Genomic DNA, 23,206 nt, shown 5'->3' with positions numbered 1-23,206 from the left:
TCAAGCAAGTTAATATGAAGTAAAAACTCGCTTAGACCCTACTCCACTCAACCTGTTCATTTATTAGGTTAGATTTGGGTTGAGTTTTTACCATCCAATGTCAACCCAAACCCAACCTGATTTCTAACCCAAATTTTCTCATGACATATCACACATCCCGATTGGTAATATATATAAGCAAGGTACACATTTAGGGATGACAATAATTGAAGGTTGTTGTCGGTTTTCATTTGAACAATGAATCATAATGTTCATTTACGTCTCTTTTGATTGAAATTTTGGTATTCTCTTGTTATTTTATTTCGATTTTGGTATTCTCTTGATGTATAAAACCGAATCAAAGCCAATCCAACTCAATTGGTTTGATTTTCTTCCAAAAATAAACCGAACCGACAGGAAAAGACAATTACCGGTGGATGACGTTAATTAATTTGGGGCCATCACATGAACCGTACTCGGTTGTCTGAGTCTGGGTTTGGTTTTCTCTAAATAGTATGAACAATTAAAGTATTTCTAAGATCAATTAAAGTATTTTGCTTTAATGACGAGTTTGATATCAATTTATCTTCTACCTAAATACATATCGTTGTATTTAAGAAAGAAACTAACTTTAGTTTTATTTCCATGCTTTTAAGAGAAAAATGACTCTTAATATTTAACCGTAACCACTAGCAATTGAAGCCGTTAAGTTTTAGGAACGACGTCGAGTAAATGCCTAATATAGAACATTTAAGATCGCATCAGAATAACAAGAAACCTCAAGCTCATTGAAACTTATATGTTTTGAATTCTCAGCACAACGGAACAAGAACGAGATCCTGTCGACAACCTAGTAGCTAGTGAAGAAGAACAAACTAGCCGCCTCTTCGGAGATGGCAACTCAAAATAGCACCAGAACAACAATCTTCCTATCTAAACTAGACAACAATCTTCCCATCTAAACTAGACATACCGAATGCCGCCTTGATCACACGTTTGCCAACTAAAAAACGTCGTATGCACAAAATAGCTCATACCCGACATGACAGCTTCACCGTTTTCCAGCGTTGATTCTTGGCTTGCCTTTAACCTCAGCTTCCTGCAGCCACGAAAAGGGTAACAATGCAGTTTTGGTATTTCCAGGCCTTCATCAACAAAATTACTGGAAACGTACGGTCAGAAACATACCTGGGGCACATGGAGGTAAATGTAGTTCTTTGCAGTAGCAGGATTATGATTTTCAGCGCCCTTGCTCCAATCATAGCAAACCTAGAAACATACGTCGGAAAGGATCTTCATTAAAATATTTAAAAATTATGAGAAAACTATATGGAATTTGCGCAACCAGTTTTCGAGTCAAATTGGTTCTCAAAGATTAGAACCATAAACCAGCAGTATAATCTCGACAGAAACAATAGTGAAAGACAAGCAAGTCAATAGAGCGAAAGGTTCATTGGAGGTATAATCGAAATTGCATAAAGGTTGTCATCATTGCAAGAAGTACAATAAAAATGCATACACAACGGTATTGCCTGAAGTTGCAGTGGATACAACATACTTCTACCACTTTATACCAGTTGAAGAACACAACTTCTATGGATGTATACAACTTCCAGACTCCATTCATTTCCGACCCAGATTTAAAAGAGGAAAACCATAAAAGTAAGGATAGTATTTTCCTTTTCCTAAACAAGTTGTACACCATGAGTCAGTCCCATGAAAGTTTGAACGACAAACCTCAGACACAGAACCCTCGTATTAGTTGCAAAATCACAAAGAAAGAGACTTACTGCGTATGCAAATATGGAACCATCACTGTTGAAAGCACTGCAAGGAATAGGTTGACTGCACCTTGCCATTGCCTGAAAAAAATCAGAAAACCCTCTATTAGACACTTGTACGCATACAAAACAAATTATCAGTAACCAAATATATCACCAGATTAGCGGTAACTTGAACTGATCAGAACCCAACAGTCAAGATGCTCATAGTTTAAGCATAATACAAAAACAAAAGCAGTAGAAAATAGATGTGGAAGAAACCTTTAGTCTCTGTTTGCTATCCTTATCCCAAAAATTGAAAGAACCGTCAGAACCAGCGGTAGCAAATGTGTGATGGACCTGATCGAGGAACACAAAATAAGCTCTAATGTTTGACAAATAATAGAAAACCAAAAATGAAGTCTCATAATTTATCCAACATCTCACCCAACAACCTAACAATAACCATAATGAACATACTGTGAACGTTGTATAAACTAGTTGGATGGAAACTGTCAAATAAATAGGCATTCCAAATATTGATTCTGAAGTAAACTCATTCCTAAAAGAAGACAAATTCGAACATGAAGGTAAGATTTAACTTGACCAAAGCCGCCATTCAGACAAAATAATCCAGTAAACATAGCAATATAACTTTACAGATTCTCATACACTATGACAATCCAACAACCAATTTAATACAGTACGTGATATAAAAGAAAACTTCAAAACAAAAGAAAATAGTAATTCAAGGATTATTTAGAAACATTTTGCTTTTTATCTTTCAGAATTGAAAAGAGTGAAAAGAAACAGGAAAAAGGAAAGAGCAAGATGAGACATTACAGAGGTGAAGAAGAATGCATGTAGCGAAAAACACAAACATTTCCCTTCAAAGTGTTTTGACTTTTGAGTTTCAAACTCTAATGTATTTCTCTCTCCTTCACCCCACCATCTCTCCTCTTAATGTCCTTTCCTGTTTCTTATCTTAAATTTTAAAACAAGAATATAAACAACCTAAAATAAATACGTTGGACCCTCAAGACACTCTCCAGACATAATTACAAACAAAGGAAAAAGATAAAGGAATCTTACCGGATGGAAGTTCAGAGAGTTGACTGAGTATATCTCATTGCCCTCTCTATGGCACTTGAAGGTAAAGTTTTTACTTTGTAGTCCATCATCCAGATGATGTACACCAACCCTCCCTTCAATAGAACCAACCTGGTCGGAGCATAATGTCAGAATCATAATTAATATAATTCAATAATTATTCAGACAAGATAAATAGGTTATGAATCAAAAGAATAAAAAGAGAGTATGACTGATACTATGTCATGTTCAATAATCATGATAGTCAAAACAGAAAGTACAATGGCAAACGGTAGAACTGATGGCAAAGTGGTATATCAGTTATGAGTCTTATGACCAATGATATCAACATCAAATTTTCAAAAAGGCTATAATGCATTTGAGCAAATAAATTACACCCTGTGCTTTAGTGGAAGCACAAAAACACCCATCTCATACTGAAAAATTATAGCACTATAATCGAAGCCAAAATTTTTTAAATTAACTTGTCAGCGCTCATATTTTTCATGGTTTCTGCCTCCCCTAGATAACTAAGAGAATAACTATACTTTCAGAGAGAAACTAAACAGAAAACTACAAGGACAAAAAAATAAGTAAAGAACAATTTTGAAGGGAAGATCAAATACTTACCAAGAATCCTTGCTGATCAGGAAATGCAGCAACACACCTTGTTTGATACTTTAGGGGTGAAACAATTCTCTTGAATTCTGTCTGTTGGTGATTGGAAATAATTGAAATCAGAAGCAAAAAATAGCATGTCAATGAAGGTGACCCAGTCAAATATTAGAATGTTTTAGATAACAAATCCCAAATCCATTGACTGGACTTGAAAACTTAAAAAAGAACAAGAAGCTTATCCTCAGGGTACTGCAAAAAATAATTAAAAGCCTAGACAAATGTTAATTTTGGAAACTAGGAGTCTAGGAGTAAACAAAGTTACTGAAGAACTAAGCTGCTTTAATTTGTCAATGTATTCTTGTTGCATCAAATTGATAAAAGAAATGCTATCTGATAACTCTTACATATAAAAAGATACCTGTGGGTTTTGCAAGTTAAAAACAATCAGATTTCTGTCTGCAGTGCCAACAACCATTAGAGGGTATCTCACTGATAGAGTGTAGCAGCGCTCAGGTAGAGGTTGGGTATGGATTGGAGTTTGCTGCCTCAGATCCCAATACCTGAATATTGGTAGCAAAGGTCATACATTAAAAGAAGAAAAAAAACTTCTTTAAGAAATTAATTTTAACAAGAACCCCACTAAAATTTCTGGTGTACAAATTCAACGGGTATGTTTAAATTACTTCAAAGTCTTGTCCCAGCTTCCTGTGACTAAGTAGTTCATCTCCGGGATCCATGCAATCTCTTTTATGGGTGCTTCATGCATGGCAACGGTCACTGGTTGGTTACCAGCCAAAGGCCACATCTTAACTTGTTTGTCGCACCCTCCGGAGTACACTGTTGATCCATCATCCTTCCAGGTTGAGCACAAAACCTATATAGATAGACATACATCACTCCACATTATATCACAAAATTTCCTTAGTTGACATACATTGATCTCATGTGGTCTCGAATTAAATGCACATGCTTGTGCATGTACAAACATATGTATTTATTGATAAATCTTTGAAATAGTGGTGATCCTTACTCTTAAGGACTTTATCTTTTTGAATCAGATCGTATAATAACAGTACAAAAATTACTTGCTTAAAATCAACAACATATAACAATTGTAAAAGCAATTGACCTTGATATCTTCATTGCAGAGACATGTCTCAGATGTCCCATAATTACAATTCCATAATTTGACCTTCTACAAAGAGATTGCACTGTTTTTACCTAAACAAAATTTTGAGTCCAATTGTAACCTTAAAAAAAATTTGTGACCAATATATATCTCCCTGTTTTTTATATTTAGTATCACATAAAACTACTCTTATCTCAATTCCTGAGTAATACATCTGGAAACAAAAAGCAAAACTTTTGTTTGTTTTGTATTCAACCAGAATAACCCTAAGTCACTATGCAGAGTAGAAGTTAAGAATCATATCAGAGGGCCATGGCCAGATGCAAACTCCCCTAACTCTGCCAGTGGAAGCAGACAAAAGTTACAAGTTCAAATTCCACAAGTAAAGGCAGGCCATCTAGCATTTATAACCACAACAGGTATTTCTAATTCATACCCTAGTTATAATTAAAAACTATAGTTGACACATTGTTGTGTACATATCCATAATTCCACAAGATGTTGGAATTCAAACTCGCAAAACAAAATAAGTTGACTACCGAACTAGTTTCATGTAATATGGAGAGAAAGAGAGAGACGATACCGGTTGGTCATGGGATATGGATGCCTTGGGCACACTAGCAAGATTTTGTCCACTCTGGTGTATCTCCCAGCATCGCACCTAACACGGGCATACCAGCAGTCATTACTTAATAGTTAATCCTACCAATAAACTGTTTGTTTGGTTGCAAAGATAAGAAAAGAAATTGTAAAATTCAATCCAATGCCCAACGGTGTATCTACATAAGCAATAAGCATAAGCATAGTGTAGTCTGATGACAGAAATCCAATCCAATCCTAAAGAAAAAAACTTTCTCAGCAACCAAACAGAATGTAAGGGCACATACATACATACCTGGTTATCCCAGGAGGTGGCGACCAGAATGTTGCTCTTGGGACTGAAGCTTAGGCTTGATATCGAGTCGTTCGGTGGAGGGGTGACCTAAAATATTACAAATTAAAAGAAAAACAAAACTAAATTAACGAAGAAAATCCAAAAAAAAATCAAAACAAAAAGCAAAATCGAAGAACAACTGCAGAATAACTGCAAGTTAATCGAATTCACCTCAAAGGACTTGTTCGGATTCGTATTCGGATTGGAAGCAGCCATGAAATTCGACATTGAACTCGCACTCAAAGCTGTAAAATGAAAATCGCTTTTCCAAATTTCAAAATTAAAAACAATATTAATTATTATTATTGTAAATAAAGAAATTAGCGAGCATTCATCAGAGAAGTACAACTGTAAAACCCTAACCCTAGAGAGAGAGAGAGAGAGAGAGAGAGAGATACCGTCAGCTGAAGGAGGAGAGAGGAGAAGAAACTGAGCGGAATGTGTGAGAAGAAACCGAGCCTTGAAACTTTCGTCGAAAAGAGGAAAAAGGAGAGTATTTATATATAAAGACCGTCGTAGATCTTACGCACGGCGTATGTCTTAAGCACTCACGGATGTTATGGAGGTTGTTTTTTTTTTTAATGCTCGTAGTGTATACGTATTTGTATGTAACACCCCTGTTTTTTTTATAGAAATGATTTTTTTTTAATTTTGCAAAATATTCTTTTAACATACACGTGACTTTCTCGCCTCGTTTTGCATGCCAAAAGTCCGTCCCGTTTTTTGTGAGCTGAGCCCGTCTTGTTTTGCAAGACATGATTCACCTCGTTCTGCGTAACCTATGTCCGCACCATTTATAAATATTATATTGTGATTTACCCGCATGCACTACCAGAAGGAATTGCCTCACCACGCCCCTTTTTTTGTGAGCTAAGCCCGCCTTGTTTTGTGTGTCATGGTTCATCTCGTTCTTCGTGAGCTGAGTCTGGCTCGTTTTGCATGCGTTGAGCCAACCTAACACCTATGTTTTTTGACATAAATGGAATTTTTTTTTTCGCAAAATATTCTTCCTAAGTATTAAGTTAAACTTTTTAAGGAATTTGGAAGCAGTTTTATGATTTGTTGAGCAACAAATGTATATTTAGTAGAATATTTAAGCTGAAAGCTAAAAAAAATAAGTGAAAAGTATAGCAGTGAGGCCCAAAACACTGTCAAATGGGGTTCTACACTCAAGAATCTCACGGAAAGCCTCATTTTAATTTTCAAAACTTCCCAGTGAGGAGAAGGTGAAAATAAATCGATTGAGTGGAGAAGTTCATAATTCATTACACTTATGGATGTGACTATAATATGAAGGTAATATGTTCGATAAGCTCTTGTATACTTTTACTGCTTATTCAGTTTTCAAGGTGACCTTAAAGAAATTTGCCCCTGCTTATTCAATCATTTCACTTGATGATCCAATACAAAAATGATAACACATGTTTTCTCCTTACTACGCTTTGAATTATATAGTGATTGATTCGAAATTGGGCTTAGAAAATAAATATTCAACATAAATAAATAAATAAAAATAATTATGTTTAATTCAATTCGGTTTGGTCAAAAATAGATATTCAACATAAATAAATAAATAAAAGTAGTTATGTTTAATTCGATTCGATTTGGTTTGAAACCAAACTGAACCAAAACCAAATCAAAACATTTTGTTTCGGTTCGGTTTGATTTTTTTTTATTTCGATTCGATATTCGGTTCGATTTTTTTCAGCTTTCGGTTTTTTCAACCCATCCCTACCTGTAATACCCTTGCTAAATAATAAGTGCGGGAAGAATCATGCAAAGAAAGACATCCCGTCACTAGTTTTCCTCTCTTGATCAACATAAGCTCAAGTCTACGGGCCGAGCTGGACTTTAGTCTGTTGGGCTTGGGCCGGATAGTCTTTGCCCACTTTCACTTCAAACGGAAAAAAAAGTGGGAACCAAGGGCCACAAAATAATGAGACAAAGTAGACTGGTCCGAACTACTTATCCGGGCCGAGAAAACCCAATTGGTATGTAGGATTGGATAGCTCTCTAAACTAGGCCCAACAAATGGGTCGTGTTTGTGGTATTCTTGTCTTACCCGTTATCTTAACGGGTCGTGTCGTGTTAAACCCGTTAACGAGTCCTTAACAGGTGGTCGAATAACGATCCAAATCATTAACAAGTTACTGTGAACACGGAAAATTCCTGAAACGAAATAGACAAGAACAACGTGCACAAACATATATTTGTATTTGATGATTTTGGGTTACAATCTCTCTCTATTTTGATCCTCTGATTCGATCTCCGTAAGGTGTTGATTTGTGGATGTTTCGTTGATCCAAGGGCCGTCGAGGCTTGATTTTGGATGAACTGTTGGAAGTTTCTTCAAGGACCGTGGGCTTGATCTTTGAAGGTGGATTTGAGCGAATCTTCAAGGAGCCATTGGGGCTTGATCTTGAGGATGAGTGTTTCTTCAAGGGTCGTTGAGGCTTGATCTTGAATAACGGTGATGAGCGGATCTTCAAGGGCTTTTGGGCTTAATCTTGAAGAACAGTGATAAACGGATCTTCAAGGGCTTTTGGGCTTGATCTTGAAGAACGGTGGCTTGTTGATCCAAGGGCCGTCGAGGCTTGATTTTGGAAGAACGATGAACGAAGAACGAAGAACACTTTCTTCAAGGGCCGTCGGGGCTTGATCTTGAATTGGTGGATGATTGTTGATCCAAAGGGCCGTTGGGGCTTGATCTTGGAAGAACGATGAACGAAGAACGAAGAACGAATAACACTTTCTTCGAGGGCCGTCGGGGCTTGATCTTGAATTGGTGGATGATTGTTGATCCAAAAGGCCGTTGGGGCTTGATCTTAGGATGAACGATGAACGAAGAACGAAGAACGAAGAGAGCTTTCTTGATTCTTTGGGAACCTGGATGCTTGAGAGCTTCGGAGTTTCAGAGCTTCAGAGCTTCAAGAATTTTGCTTAATGATTTTGGTTCCTTTTTTAAAATTAATGAAATGGCTTCTATTTATAGAATTTTCCAAGGCCTAATTTTGAATATAATATTCCAGATGAAATAAGTCGTTTCTGCCAGATGTTGACATGTGTCCTGTTTGATGACTTTTCCAACTTATTTCGATTTTTTGTTTAGACATACGCTACGTGTAAAATTTATGTAATACATGAGCGTTGAAACTTTGATTTATCGGTCAACATTTATTTACCGAAATTTCGATGTCTACAAATGCCCCCACTTCAAGGCGCGTCGTATACATGTGCTTGTCATGTGTAGGAGATGTGTTTTGAAGTCCCTTATTGTAGATGTCGATCCAAGGGCCGTTGGGGCTTGATCTTGAATTGGGCTGGAAATTTCTTCAAGGGCCGTTGAGGCTTGATCTTGAATTGGGCTTGAGATTTCTTCAAGGGCCGTTGAGGCTTGTTCTTGAACTTTTGTTTGAAATTTCTTCAAGGGCTGTTGAGGCTTGTTCTTGAACTTTTGTTTGAAATTTCTTCAAGGGTCGTCGAGGCTTGATCTTGAAGGTTGAAATTGGACCACAATGAGCTTCATGTGGTAGATGATCTTTGGCTTTGGTAGTGGATGAATCGGCACGTATTTGTTTTTTTGCGCTTTGTTGACTTTCCACAGCTTTGATCTTGAACTGGGTTGGAGGATTTTCTGGATTTCTCCAATTGTTGATTTTCCACAGCTTATTCTTGAACTGGGTTGGAAGATTTTATGGTTTCCTCCAATTGTTGACTTTCCACAGCTTATTCTTGAACTGGATTTGATTCAAGGGTGGTAGACACTTGATTTTGAATCGGACTTGTGATTTCCTCAAGGGTCGTCGAGGCTTGATCTTGAATTTGGCTGGAAGCTTCTTCAAGGGCCGTTAAGGCTTGATTCTTGAAGGTTAACTCGAACACATGACAAGCAGGCACGAGGTGAAGGTTACGACTTGTTGCTCTGTTCAATCTTTCTAATTCGCACCTGAGCAGTTTGGTCAACGGTATGATCTTCAAGATTGATGGGCTCTTTTTCCAGTTTGTGACTTGATCTTTAAGGATTTGATTCAAGGGTGGTGAAACGGCACATGCAGTCCACAACGCCTAGTAAGTTGACCCAAGAATTTGAGGGTCAAAACGAGTTCACCGTCCAGAGTGATTGCAACCTTGATGATATGAGATACTTTTGATTTTGAAGAAGTAGCGGATGAATCAGCACGTGCTTTGTTGCACTTGTCTCCACATGCTTCAAGGTATCATTTTCATTTCCTTTATCTGTTCCTCAGGCAGATGTGGCATCTTCTCGAGTTCCTCATCTCAGACTCCTTCTGCTGAGTTGACTGTGTAGGCTGCATTCTTCTCTGCTTGTTTCTTCTACACGTTGTCTCCACATGCTGCAAGGTATCATTTTCACTTGCCTTATCTGTTCTTCAGGCAGATGTGGCAGCTTTTTTGGAAGTACAGCAGCAGTGGGAGACGAGTACTCGAGAGCAGTGCTAGGTAAGCAATCAGGGAAGGGTTCCAAGCAGTCGGTTCCTTACCCAAGTTTGAGTGGAGGTTCCGGCATATTGCTTTCTTTATCCTTGTCTTTGCAGGTAAGAACAAGGACAAAGGAAAGGACAGGGATAACGCATGATATGAGATACTCTTGCTTTCTACCCTGGTGATATGAGATACTTTTGCTTTGGTGTCATTTGTTTGCAGAGGTACCCCAAGGAATAAGGAACACTGAGTGACTCGAGAGGCTTCGTTGGGAAGGCATTCTCGGAGATGAAGAAAGGTTCTGTATGTCTGCCTTGCTATGAAGGGTGAAGGCGGACATTTATATGGATTAATAACCGGTACTATTCTTTCACTCTTGTCGGCAACCATTGGATGATTGAACAGTATGGCTTCACGTGCTTTCTTTTTTATCAGAAATCTTCGACAAATTGTCCGAAATTTTCGTCAAGCTGAGTGTGCATGTGACAGATGTTGACGAGGCTGAAAAAGACTGGCGCCTCTTCGATATCTGGGATCGGCGCTTCAACAAATTGCCCGTGATTTCTGCAAAGCTGAGTTTGCGCGTGACGGGTGCTGACGAGGCTGAAAAACATTGGCGCCTCTTCGATATTTGGGATTGGCGCTTTAACAAATTACCCGTGATTTCCGCAAAGCTGAGTTTACGCGTGACGGGTGCTAACGTGTCTGGAAAAGCAAGATGCTTCTCCGATTTCTGAGCTTGCCTCTTCGATTTTTGAATTGGCCTCTTCGAATTTTGAGCTCGCCTCTTCAATCTCTGAAATCCCGTCGAGTGTTTTTTATAGAGGCACGTAGTTCGTTTCAAAGCGCACTTGAATTTTCGCTTGTAGAAACTCCCTTCTTGCACTTCTAAGATCTTGGTTCATCCGTCCTCTTCTTTCTTCAACACTTTGAAAAATGTCTGGACCCTCCGACCGTCGTTTTGACTTGAATCTTGGTGAAGAGGCAGTCCCTTCTTCCGCCGAGTGATGAGGTGCAAAACAGTCAACCTCCGGCGCCTCTTCCTCCTGGAGCTTCACCGAGTGGTGAGGCTTCACACGAGCAACCTTCGTGAAGGCTCCCTCCTGTTTGTTTTTTTTTTTTTTTTTTTTTTTTTTTTTGTTATGTAAATGTTCCGTCTGTAATTTTTTCCAGAGAAATCAATGAAATGGACTTTATTTCTCTCAATGCATTTGTTTTTTTCTTTTTTTTTCTTAATTTATTTATTTATATATATATATATATATATTATTTTTATTTTTATTTATTTATTTTTTTCAGATGGTGCAATCTGCACCATCCCCCCCCCCTTTTTTTTATTCTTTTCAATGGTGCAATCCGCACCATCCTTTTTTTATTTTTATTTATTTATTTATTTATTTTATATATATATTTTATATATCTTTTTATTATATCTTTTTTTCTCTTTTTTTTTTTTTTTTTTTTCAGATGGTGCAATCCGCACCATCCCTCTTTTTTTATCACATGGTGCCAACACCACTTTACTCCACCATCCTTTTTTTTATATTTTTATATATATATTTTGGCTTTTGGTAGTGCTCATACCTACCACATCAAAATTTTTTTTTATTATATTTTATTCTTTACTTTCGGTGGCTGGACACCATTTGAAAACCATTTCACAACTTTTCATTTTTTTTACACACACACACACACATATATATATATATATATATATATATATTTATATATATATATATATATATATATTTAGAATGGTGCCCATTATTTTTTTATTATATTTTTTTTATATAAATTTGGATGACGGGTTGAGGAATTTGCAGGGAAGGACGAAGACAGACGGAGAGTTGCAATCGAGGCTTCATGACCGGCTAGTCGTTTGACGGCGGTCATTGAAGTTCTTCGCCGTTGCTGTTTGCCACTGCCACTACACAACCATTGCATCGCCACTGCATTCTTGTTGCCTTGCACTGCTGCCATCGCACAGCCACAGAACACAGCCATAGCAGCGAGTTCCCAGCTATTGCCCCTCGCCTCAAAATCAAGATGGTTCATCAATCTCATTATGCCCAAATTGACGATAGCACACTAAACCCACCACAACATTAGAATTGAAAGTCTGGTAACCACCATTCAGCGGCAAGCTCACAGACATGAACGACTGCCTCCATGTCATCAAACCCAACCGAGCTCTTTTCTCCATCCAAGTTTAGATATTGCGGTGCTCTTGTCCTATTGTCAAAAGCCATCAAAGAAATAGAGGTCATGTCCAAGAACCCATCAATCCCTACGATTCCGACGTCATCAAAGTCCTTAAAACACTAACTTTGTCACAAATCCCCGAAGCGAGCATGATAGCCTGCATACCGGAAGAGTAATGAAACATGGAACCATCATGAACAGCAGCCCATTCCTCAAACGACTTCCCCGTCTCCTCCACAAACCGTTTCAACGAATAATACTTCACGATCCTCGCACACAACACATCAAACCGCGGATCAGTCACCAGCAAAGGCTCTTTGTGGGACACATTGCATATCGTGTAATCGAAGAAATGCAGCGGTTGGCAAATGTACATGATCATTGGCACATTTAGTCCATAAGGGTGGCAAAAACAACCATCTCTCCTCATGACTATCAATGAGAGCTCCATGATTACTGTTCAACAAAATTCCACTGTTTTCGACAACTGCACACAACGAATAACGCCGTTGCTCTGAACCCACCGAGCCATTGTGCCTGTCAATGGGTTGCCTAACAAGTCTCACTAAATCCAACATAACATCAGCATGAAACCATTTGTTTCTCGACCAATCACTCAAAACCCTCCTAAAATCCAACCAATAACGATAGAATTGAGGAGAGCGGAGCATTACCGGCAATCCAGCGGACGTTCTTGCTCTGATATCCTGGTGATTAAATCGCCTCCACGAAGAAAAAGTCCGGTACCATCCGAGAAGGTTACCTTCCAACAGATGCTCTATCTCCTTCTTGGCTTCAGCTTCGCCTGCATCAACGGCGGCGAATCTAAGCAGAGTGGCATTGAACACCGGCTTTGGCGGTTGGATTAGCACATTCTTCTCGAGCTCATAGGTATGGCGGACGGCGTTCCGGCAGGTCAGCGTGGCGGCGAACACAATGAGAAGGAGAATGCTGAATAATGGGCGGACCGAGCACTTCATGGGAAGAACGAAGAGATCGTTGAAAGGGTTGATGGGGTTTGGACCTCGGAGGGATTTGGAGGTGACTATGTAGATCAGGCCCCCTTTGCCCCCCAAGGCGTCCATGCCGAACCCAATGCCGCAATCGGCGAGCCTTTGGCGGTTGTTGCTCCAGTCTTCGCAGCGCCAGCAGTCGTCGATTGGGTTACCGCTGAGGCACTTGCTTCTTGCGGGGTTCGAATTGGGGAAGGCTTTCTTGGAGGACCCAGGAGGCCTCTGCTTTGGTTGATGCGCATCTTGGCTACTTCCCCTGCAGCCGCATGCAGCAGATCCCAGGTGGCCGGCGGCGACTGGGTGTTAGGGCTTCCACGGCTTGAGCCCTGTCCGCAACCGCAACCGCTCCCGACTGCGCAGAGAGTCGATTGGGGAGAACCAGAAACGACCCAACCCTTTGGCTTCTCGAAGGCGAAAGCAGAGTCGGAGTATTTGAACTCGTCGTCGAGAGTGAAGCGAGCCATTTAGCGGGTTAACCCAATGAGGGAGTCTTCCTCGTCACTCTCAATCTCGCTCGACTCGACCGGCGAACTGAAATCCGACGAAACCCCAAAAGCGCCGCCGTAAGGAAACTCAAACGGGAACAGAGCTTTCGGAGCATCAGTGTCAAACCCATACCCGCCACTTTTCTTGGTCTTTGAGTTGAGCTCCATGGCCGGTGCGTCGTCATCGTTGAGAATCTGGGTCGGGAGCCAAAACGCAGCGTGTATCATCCATCTGGGTAGTCAGGCACCCAGCAGATATCGATAAGTAGTGGTTAGTGAGAGTGAGAGCTGCTGGGCTGCACTGCGGGCCGAGGAGAAATGAAGAAGAAGACAAGCTGGAGTTTGGGCCCGTTGTGGCTTGAGCCCTTTTGCTGCTGGGCCGAGACACTAATGAGGATGGGTTGCTGACGAGGGCCGGGCTTTCAAGCTACGCATATATACACATATATATATATATATAATACTTGTGTATTCCTTTCCTTTTTTTTTTTTGTAAATACATAAACATATGTATTCATCAATTTTTTTTTAAATAAAATTGACTTTCTTTAATAAAACATTTATTTATATTTTGATGTGACTGAACTCGAAATTTTGAATATTCAAGCTGCCTACGTACCCTTCCAAAGAAGAGATCAAGTCGTAACGTAGTTCAAATACATACATATTTTTTTGGTATTTTCTTTTTGTGTCGTTTGCAGTTTTAACTCATGCAGGCAATGAGTGTTTGGTGTTGCCTTTTATGCTCGTGCAGACCAGGAGCTTTGGTTCGTGCAGTTTAGGCTCGTGCGAATAAGGAGTATTGGTGTTGCCTTTTATGCTCGTGCAGACCAGGAGCTTTGTGCCATGCAGTTTAGACTCGTGTGGGCGAGGAGAATTTGTGAATTTTGTCAAGCAATCTGGGAGAGTTGTTCCTCGCAATCTTCATAGCAAGGAGCCTTGCCGAGTGATTGAAGAAGTCTTCGGGCAAGAAATCGCGCATTGTGATGGGGATGGACGATCTTTGTGTCGCAATTTCATCATTTTCAACATGTTCACGTTGCTTTGAAGTTTGACAATAGCTGCTTTGCCCCCTTTCCGATTGGCGGACTTGTGGAGGAGACGTATGCTTTTTGTGCAATTTCTTAGGAGTGACTTGAGTCCATCCTTCAACTTTGCTTGTCTTTGAGGATGCCCCCAACGGTTGAGGTGAAAACTTTGAGTTGGAAGAGCCAAAAGTGATGGTGGTATAGTTTGACTTCACCACATCGTCAAGATCTAGCTCGATGATTCCTTTTTGAGCCAGTTTCATGATGAGATCTTTCAGCATGAAGCATTTTTCTATCGGATGACTGATGAAGCGGTGGAATTTACAGTATCTTGGACTGTCGGTACGATTCATCTCTTCTGGCCGTCTGCACTCAGGCAAACCGATCACCTTCTTGTCCAACAGGTCATCTAGCATGGCAACCACATCAGAGTCGGGGAATGGATAAGTCTTCTCCTCAAGCTCCTTCAAAGTGCGTCTACGCATCTCTTGATCATGAAAGCCTTCGGCTTGAATCGCCTTGCCTTGTGTAGGGATTTTGACGGGAGCTGTGTTGACTGTCATTGCTTCCTTGGTGGATTTCCACGCAGCCTTCTCCACCTTTGTCTCAAGAACTTTGTCGTTCTTGTAGTCGGCGATCGGTTCCTTCTTCCCATGATGGGCGATGCTTAACTCCATGTCATGGGCGCGGGTGGCTAGCTCTTCGAAGGTCCGTGGTTTGATGCCTTAAAAGATGTATTGTAAACCCCATTGCATGCCCTGGATGCACATCTCGATTGAAGAGGTTTCCGAGAGCCTGTCTTTACAGTCGAGGCTTAGAGTGCGCCATCTGTTAATGTAGTCAATGACTGGCTCGTCCTTCCACTGCTTTGTGCTCGTCAGTTCTAGCATGCTCACAGTACGGCGGGTGCTGTAGAAACGGTTGAGGAATTCTAGCTCCAATTGCTCCCAGCTGTTGATGGACTTAGGCTCTAGGTCTGTGTCCCACTTAAAGGCGTTTCCTTTTAGCGAGCGCACAAACTGCTTGGCGAGATAGTCCCCTTCGGTCCCTACGTTGTTGCAAGTTTCAACAAAATGGGCAACGTGCTGTTTCGGGTTTCCCTTTCCATCGAATTGCATGAACTTTGGCGGTTGATAACCCATCGGCATCCTTAAGGCGTCGATCTTCTTTGAATACTGCTTCGAGTACAACCTGGAGATATTTGAGCTCCATTCGTACTGTGCCTTGATGGTGTTGGTGATCATCTCTTGCAGCTGCTGGATAGAAAGAGATCCCATGAGTGCCGCTGCTTGGTCTGGCTCCGGCTTCGCATCGATTCTCTCCACCGTAGGCTTATCTTCTAGGTTAGGGTTCTCGTCGTCATGTGGCTCCAGTCGGCTGACGAGTGCAACGATTTGCAAGTCTTTTTCTTCCACAGTTCGGGTTAGCCTTGCGATTGCTTCATTCATTTGAGCCAGCTACTCATCAATTGAAGTTGCTCCAATGGTCATGACTTACATGGCTGAACTACCGCTCGAATCGGTATCGGAGAGCATGGATTCGGAGTATTTCCTTGGACTTTCGCCCCTTGGTGCCCTTGGTGAGGCTAAGGTGATCAAAGGCTCGTGCCTCGGGTGCTCTTGTTCCCTTGGCAGAGTTGATGCAGAGGTGAAAGAGGCGGTAGAAGTAGCTCTTGTCTTGCTTCGAGTCGTGATGCCTAAAGTGACACCACTTGCGACGAGGACGCTCTTGTTCTTTGCGCCAGTTGCGGGAACAGTTTGAGCCTTCCTTGATGCCATTAATTTTGGAAGTATGCTCGAATTTCTTGAACGGAGAAAGAGATGAGAGGTAGAGATGGTCCCACTGGGCGTGCCAATTTGTGAACACGGAAAATTTCCTGAAACGAAAGAGACAAGAACAACGTGCACAAAGAAATATTTGTATTTGATGATTTTGGGTTACAATCTCTCTTAAATTTGATCCTCTGATTCAATCTCCGTAAGGTGTGTATTTGTGGATGTGCGATTGATCCAAAGGGCCGTTGGGCTTGATCTAAGGATGAACGTTCTTCAAGGGCCGTGGACTTGATCTTGAAGGTGGATTTGAGCGGATCTTCAAAAGGGCTTTTGGGCTTGATCTTTGAAGAACAGTAATGAACGGATCTCCAAGGGCTTTTGGGCTTGATCTTGAAGAACGGTTGGACGTGTGGATTTGTTAATGTTGTTGATCCAAGGGGCCGTCGGGGCTTGATCTTAGAAGAACGATGAACGAAGAACGAAGAACACTTTCTTCAAGGGCCGTCGGGGCTTGATCTTGAAGGAGGATTTGATGAAGAACGAAAAGGGCTTTCTTCATCCTTCGGGATTTGCTTGAGAGCTTCGGAGTTTCAGAGCTTCAGAGCTTCAAGGTGTAATATGAATTCCTCCTCTCAAATGAATGAATTAGCCTTCTATTTATAGAAATTTCCAAGGCCTAATTTTGAATATAATATTCCAGATGAAATAAGTCGTTTCTGCCAGGTGTTGACACGTGTCCTGTTTGATGACTTTTCCAACTTATTTCAATTTTTTGTTTAGACACACGCTACGTGTGAAATTTATGTAATACATGAGCGTTGAAACTTTGATTTATCGGTCAACATTAGGGGTGGGTTCAGTTTAAATCGGTTCGATTTTTTGCCAAAACAGAAACCAAACCGAAATTTCTGTTCGGTTCGGTTCGGTTCATTTTTTTTTCGGTTCGGTTTTCGGTTTTTTTTTTTTTTTTCTTTCAAAAAATGAAAAACATTGAAATTTTAAATTTTAACATATCCAACACAATCATAACATAAGCATTCTAACTAGAATCAAAGACAATGAAAATAAACATTTAAAGTTGAACTAAAATCATCAATCAAATCTTCCAAAGTCCAAACTAACAACCTCACAACACAAAAATCGTACAAATGACTTAGAAAAGTTAAATTGTATGATGTTGTTCAAAGATCAGGGTTGTTTGCTTGTAACTTCATGTTGACAACTTGATTAGTAAAAGTAATGCGTGGGTGAATTAATTTAGTGTGTGTTGGATTCTTTTCCATCACAAATTACCCAAGTAATCTACCTGAAATAAATGTTTATGGATTTTGTTACATGTTATATGAGAGTAGATTTGGAAAAGAAATCTGGGGCAGAAGCAGACAGTGCTATGGAGATAGATGTAGGTACTTCAGGAGGAGGTTTGGTTCCGGAACCTTATATGAGGGAGAAATAATAGGCTAGGGTTTAGAGTTTTTATAGGCATTTTTTAATATTTTGAGCTTAAAGTTTGGCAACACATTGGGTTTAGTACATTTTAACTTACAAATTAGGTTTAGAAAATAATACCCAAAACAAATAATTAAATAAAAAAATTAATTTAATTAATTCGATTCGGTTCGGTTCGGTTCGGTTTGGTTCGGTTTTTTCAATTCGGTTCAGTTTTTTCGTTCGGTTCGGTTTTTTCGGTTTCGGTTCGGTTTGGTTTTCGGTTTTTTTCGGTTTTCGGTTTTTTGAACCCACCCCTAGTCAACATTTATTTACCGAAATTTCGATGTCTACAAATGTCTGGGGGCCTATGCTCGATAACGAACCCGTTGTTTGTCTGTGTGTCCTTCTGCTGCTGGGCCGAGACGTACATATATACATTTTTTTTTTAAATACATAAAACATATGAGCTGTAATAGCATCAAAACTTTTAATAGCATCAAAACTTTTAATTAAATCTTTATTCCTTATTTTGGTGTGACTGAACTCGAAAAATTGAACATTCGAGCTGCCTACGTATCCCTCCAAAGAAGAGATCAAGTCGTAACGTAGTTCAAATACATACATATTTTTTGGTATTTCTTTTTGTGCTGTTTGCAGTTTTAACTTATGCAGGCATGGAGTGTTGGTTTCGTTTGCAGTTTCAACTCGTGCAGACAATGAGCATTTAGTGCCGTGTTGCAGTTTCAGCTCGTGCAGGCAATGAGCGTTTGGTGTTGCCTTTTATGCTCGTGCAAATCAGAGGCGTTGTGCCATGCAGTTTAGGCTCGTGCAGGCGAAGAGCCTCGTGTCCTACAGTTTAGACTCGTGCGGACAAGGAGCTTTGGTTCGTGTAGTTTAGGCTTGTGCGAACAAGGAGTATTGGTTCGTGCAGTTTAGGCTCGTGCGAACAAGGAGCATTGGTTCGTACAGTTTAGGCTTGTGCGAATAAGGAGCATTGGTGTTGCCTTTTATGCTCGTGCAGACCAAGAGCTTTGTGCCAATTACAAATCCGGGCCCAGCTCTCAAAGCCCATCTCCACTCGGATCTCTTCTCATCTCTCAGCTAGCTCTCATCTCTCGCACTCGGAATATTATATTCAAAATTAGGCCTTGGAAAATTCTATAAATAGAAGCCATTTGGTGCAGGCATGGAGTGTTGGTTTCGTTTGCAGTTTAGGCTCGTGCAGTAGAGGCACGCAGTTCGTTTCAAAGCGCACTTGAATTTTCGCTTGTAGAAACTCCCTTCTTGCACTTCTAAGATCTTGGTTCGTCCGTCCTCTTCTTTCTTCAACACTTTGAAAAATGTCTGGACCCTCCGACCGTCGTTTTGACTTGAATCTTAGTGAAGAGGCAGTCCCTTCTTCTCCAGACAACATATGGCGCCCATCCTTCATATCCCCTACCGGTCCTCTTACCGTTGGGGATTCGATGATGAAGAATGATATGACCGCTGCGGTGGTGGCCCGGAACCTTGTCACTCCCAAAGATAACAGACTACTTTCCAAGCGGTCTGATGAGTTGGCTATTAAGGATTCTCTGGCTCTCAGTGTGCAGGTTCTGTGTCTAATATGGCCCAACGCCTATTTGCTCGAACCTGTCAAGTTGAATCATTGGCGGCTGAAGTGATGAGTCTCAAACAGGAGATTAGAGGGCTCAAGCATGAGAATAAACAGTTGCACAGGCTTGCACATAACTATGCGACAAACATGAAGAGGAAGATTGACCAAATGCAGGAATCTGATGGTCAGATTTTACTTGATCATCAGAGGTTTGTGGGTTTGTTCCAACAGCATTTGCCTTCGTCTTCTGAGGTTGTACCGCGTAATGAAGCTCCAAATGATCAACCTTCGATGCCTCATCCTCCTGGGGTTCCGCCGAGTGATGAGGTGCCAAACAGTCAACCTCCGGCGCCTCTTCTTCCTGGAGCTTTACCGAGTGGTGAGGTTTCACACAAGCAATCTTTGTGAAGGCTCCCTCCTGTTTGTTCTTTTTTTTTTTTTTTTTTTTGACTGATGTAAAATGTACATTTTTGTAAATTTTCAAAGAAATCAATAAATGAGCCTTATTTCATTCTTTGTGTGTGTGTGTATATATATATATATTTATTTATTTAGTGCCAAAAGCATAAAGAAACTTTTTTTTTTTTTTGCAGATGGTGCCTAATGCACCGTCCTTTTATTATATATATATATATATATATATATTTTTTTTTTTTTTTAATCATTGTGCACCCATTTTTTATTTATTTATTTATTCATGGTTGCAGAGCACCAAACATCAAACATTTTTTTTTTAATCATGGTGCCAGACGCACCAAAGATAAAACCCCTTTATATATATATATATTTTTTTTTTCTTCGGTGGTACTCACACATACCACGTCAAAAAAAAAAATTATTATATTTTCTTCTTTGCTTTCGGTGGTGCTCACACTCATCACCACTCATACCACACCACCATCCTTCAATCAATGATGCCTGTCATCATTTTTTTATTTTTTTTTGCTTTCTGTGGTGCTCACACTCACCACCACTCATACCACACCACCATCCTTCAATCAATGATGCCTGTCATCAATTTTTTTTTAAAATTATTATTATTATTATTATTTTTTTTTGCTTTCTGTGGTGCTCACACTCACCACTACTCATACCGCACCATTTTTTTTTAATATTATTATACATACATACATATATATATATATGTATGTTCGCTGCATGGGATGAAGGGCGGAGAGAAGGCAGAGAGGGCGGAGAGTCCAAGAGATGAGCGGTGCAGCCTTGGAGGGTCAGAGGTAGTGGAGTGAAGACGAAGAGCAACGCTGGGCGAGGATGGGAGCTTTAGGCAGTAGCCATGGAAGAGGAAGACAGTATCCAACTCCCAGAGTCGTATCTTCTTCATCGTCAAGTAAAGTTGCAGCTGCAGTGAAAGAGACAGAGCCTTTGGTGGCACCATCACCGTCTTTGTACATCGCTCTTGCTTCGTCTGACACGACCCGTCCGATGGCTTCCCACAGAGAAGCATTGAAGGAAGCAGCGGTTGTAATGACTTGAGGGAAGCTAGTGGCGCTAGGGAAGTCCCCACCAAACTTAGTCCCGGGGCCCATATTGGAAACGCCGTGAAGTGCCTCAGACCACCATTCGTAGCCTTTGATGCCAAGGCGTGGGACATGCAGAGCAGTTTTCACCAGCAGCTTAACCTTCTCTTCCAATGTCAACCTTCCGAGAAGGTCCCTCACTCTGTCTTGTACGGGCAATGTCACACGGTAAAACGTTAAGTCCTTGGTCACCGCATCTTTTGGGTTGCAAGCGAAGAACTCACTGGCTTCGTAAGTTTTTTTTTTGTTTCGAAAAGACCCCAAACTAAAACTAAAAGAAGAAGAAGGCTGCAGAGCTTAATAATGGCGGGCGTAGGAGCAGCCATTAATAATTTGTAATTAATTGGCTAAGCAACCGACTGCGCAGCAAGCCTGACCTGTCACAGCTGCTACAAGACGTCCAACCTGAGCTGGTACAACTTCGGCACCCGACGTCGCCTCCAGGCCAACGCGAGCAGAAGCAGGTGACCCGACCCGTTCCGTTGTACCTGGGACAACGCGGGAAGGGGCCGTCATGGGTTTCTGGTCCATGGCTGATTTGACGAAGACCGCATCTACCAAGACGTCGAAACCGGCGACGAGAGAACGATCGGATCTCCCATCGTTTGGTGATGCGTCGGATAACGGGAAGGGAGAGCTGCGAAGCAGCACTGTGGGTTGAGGAGAAATGGGTTGAGAGAGAGACTTGGGGAGCTGGGCCTGGATCCTAGCTTGAGGTCCGTGAGCTCGCCGGACCTGGATTTGGGTGTTTGTGGAGTCTTTCCGCCCTTTTTTGCAGGGTGTGGTGTTGCAGTGTGGGCACCCTTCTTTCCATCAGTCTTCTGTGGAGTGACTTGCTTTGCCTTCTTAGCAGAGACAGGAGTTTTTTGGGGCAGATTCATTGGGCCTTTTCTTGGAGTCATTCTTAGGCGTTGGGGTGTCCTCTACTTCCTCATTGTCCTCACCATCTTCATCAGTATTATCAGCTCCAAGCATGTCCTCATCAGAACTTTCATCATCATCATCGGAATCATCTTCATCTGAGTCATCAGAATCATCCTCATCCTTGATTGGCTCTTCAATCTTAACCTTCTGCTTTCCAGAAGATTCTGGTTTGACAGCATTAGTCTTGGGTGGAGCTGGCTTTGCTTCAACAATGTTACCATTGCGAGTAAAATTCAGTGGGAGATCCTCTTCTGATTCACTATCGAAATCAGATTGGTCCTCGTCGGATTCATTTGCAATGTAAGTTTGATAACCATAAAAGTGGACACTCCCGCTTTTCAAGTTGTGAGAGAGCTCGAACTCTTTGTCAAATACCAAGTCAAAGGGAATTTGAGGCATTTTATCAGATGAGAGATTTGCCAAAACAAGCTTCTGGTCCCCAACCTTGACATGGATAACACACTGATCACCTCCCTTCTTTAACTCGCCCAGAGTTGCCTGTGACAAATGGATAACATAGCTTTCCTCTGGCACCACCTTTAGAGGCTCTCCAGCCTTAACTTCAACACCCCAAAACTCCATTGAAGAACTGCGAGAAAGTGAGAGAGAATGGGGGCTAGGGTTTTTTGAGAGAGCGCGACTGGAGAGATGAAGGCTTGGAGCCAAGTGAGGATGGGCTCTTTGAGCAATACTGCAAGAGACGGGAGATGGGCTTTGAGAGCCGGGCCCTGATTTGTAGTTGGGCCTCGCTGGCTTGAGCCCTTTGTTGCTGTTGGGTCGAGACACTCATACATATATATATATATATGTTTTTTTTTTGTTTTTTTTGTCTTGTTTTGTTTTGTTTATTTTTATTTTTATTTTTTATTTTTTATTTTTTTTTTGTAAATACATAATAACATATGTATTCATTGGGCCTTTTCTTTTGTAATAAAATTGACTTTCTTTAATTAAACATTTATTTTTTATTTTGATATGACTGAACTCGAAATTAAATGTTCGAGCCGCCTACGTACCCTTCCAAAGAAGAGATCAAGTCATAACGTAGTTCAAATAGGTGATGAATTTAACAGTGATTTTGATGATGACTTTGCCGTACACAGTTTATGCTCTTGCGGGCCAGGAGCCTTAGTTCGTGTAGTTTAGGCTCATGCGAACAAGGAGTATTGGTGTTGCCTTTTATGCTCGTGCAGACCAGGAGTGTTGATGTTGCCTTTTATGCTCGTGCAGACCAGGAGCTTTGGTGTCGTCTTTTATGCTG

At 40.9% G+C, this 23,206-nt stretch overlaps 1 protein-coding gene and 2 pseudogenes across 2 annotated transcripts; all 3 read right to left on the bottom strand.

Moving 5' to 3' along the window:
• Positions 1 to 746: 746 nt before the first annotated feature.
• On the bottom strand, positions 747 to 6,063 carry LOC126631938 (protein RAE1-like). Of its 2 annotated transcripts, none has more exons than XM_050302151.1 (12): positions 5,908 to 6,063; positions 5,681 to 5,771; positions 5,471 to 5,557; positions 5,159 to 5,236; positions 4,130 to 4,320; positions 3,865 to 4,006; positions 3,459 to 3,539; positions 2,832 to 2,960; positions 2,022 to 2,099; positions 1,770 to 1,841; positions 1,168 to 1,248; positions 747 to 1,078 (listed from the first exon to the last, which is right to left on the bottom strand). In XM_050302151.1, the coding sequence occupies exons 2-12, from the start codon at positions 5,735 to 5,737 to the stop codon at positions 1,031 to 1,033; spliced, it is 1,044 nt and encodes a 347-aa protein (XP_050158108.1). In that variant the 5' UTR covers positions 5,738 to 5,771; positions 5,908 to 6,063; the 3' UTR covers positions 747 to 1,030. The 2 variants fall into 2 exon arrangements, with proteins under 2 accessions (XP_050158108.1, XP_050158109.1); XM_050302152.1 differs by having other exon boundaries at positions 5,681 to 5,754; positions 5,908 to 6,061.
• Positions 6,064 to 11,738: 5,675 nt separating this feature from the next.
• Positions 11,739 to 13,245, bottom strand: LOC126631939 (beta-1,6-galactosyltransferase GALT29A-like; annotated as a pseudogene).
• Positions 13,246 to 21,575: 8,330 nt separating this feature from the next.
• LOC126631497 (histone deacetylase HDT1-like) lies at positions 21,576 to 22,575 on the bottom strand (annotated as a pseudogene).
• Between the last annotated feature and the right edge of the window lie 631 nt (positions 22,576 to 23,206).

The sequence above is a fragment of the Malus sylvestris genome, chromosome 8 (genome assembly GCF_916048215.2).
Source record: "Malus sylvestris chromosome 8, drMalSylv7.2, whole genome shotgun sequence".
NCBI classification, from domain to species: Eukaryota; Viridiplantae; Streptophyta; class Magnoliopsida; order Rosales; family Rosaceae; genus Malus; species Malus sylvestris.
This window is presented reverse-complemented; position numbering and strand designations above follow the sequence as displayed.

Coding starts and splice junctions, on each gene's coding strand:
- LOC126631938 (XM_050302151.1), bottom strand. CDS start 5,737: ATGTCGAATTTCATGGCTGCTTCCAATCCGAATACGAATCCGAACAAG. Junction 4,007..4,129: donor AGCTGGGACAAGACTTTGAA/GTAATTTAAACA, acceptor ACCAATATTCAG/GTATTGGGATCTGAGGCAGC. Junction 1,842..2,021: donor ATAGCAAACAGAGACTAAAG/GTTTCTTCCACA, acceptor GATTTTTTTCAG/GCAATGGCAAGGTGCAGTCA.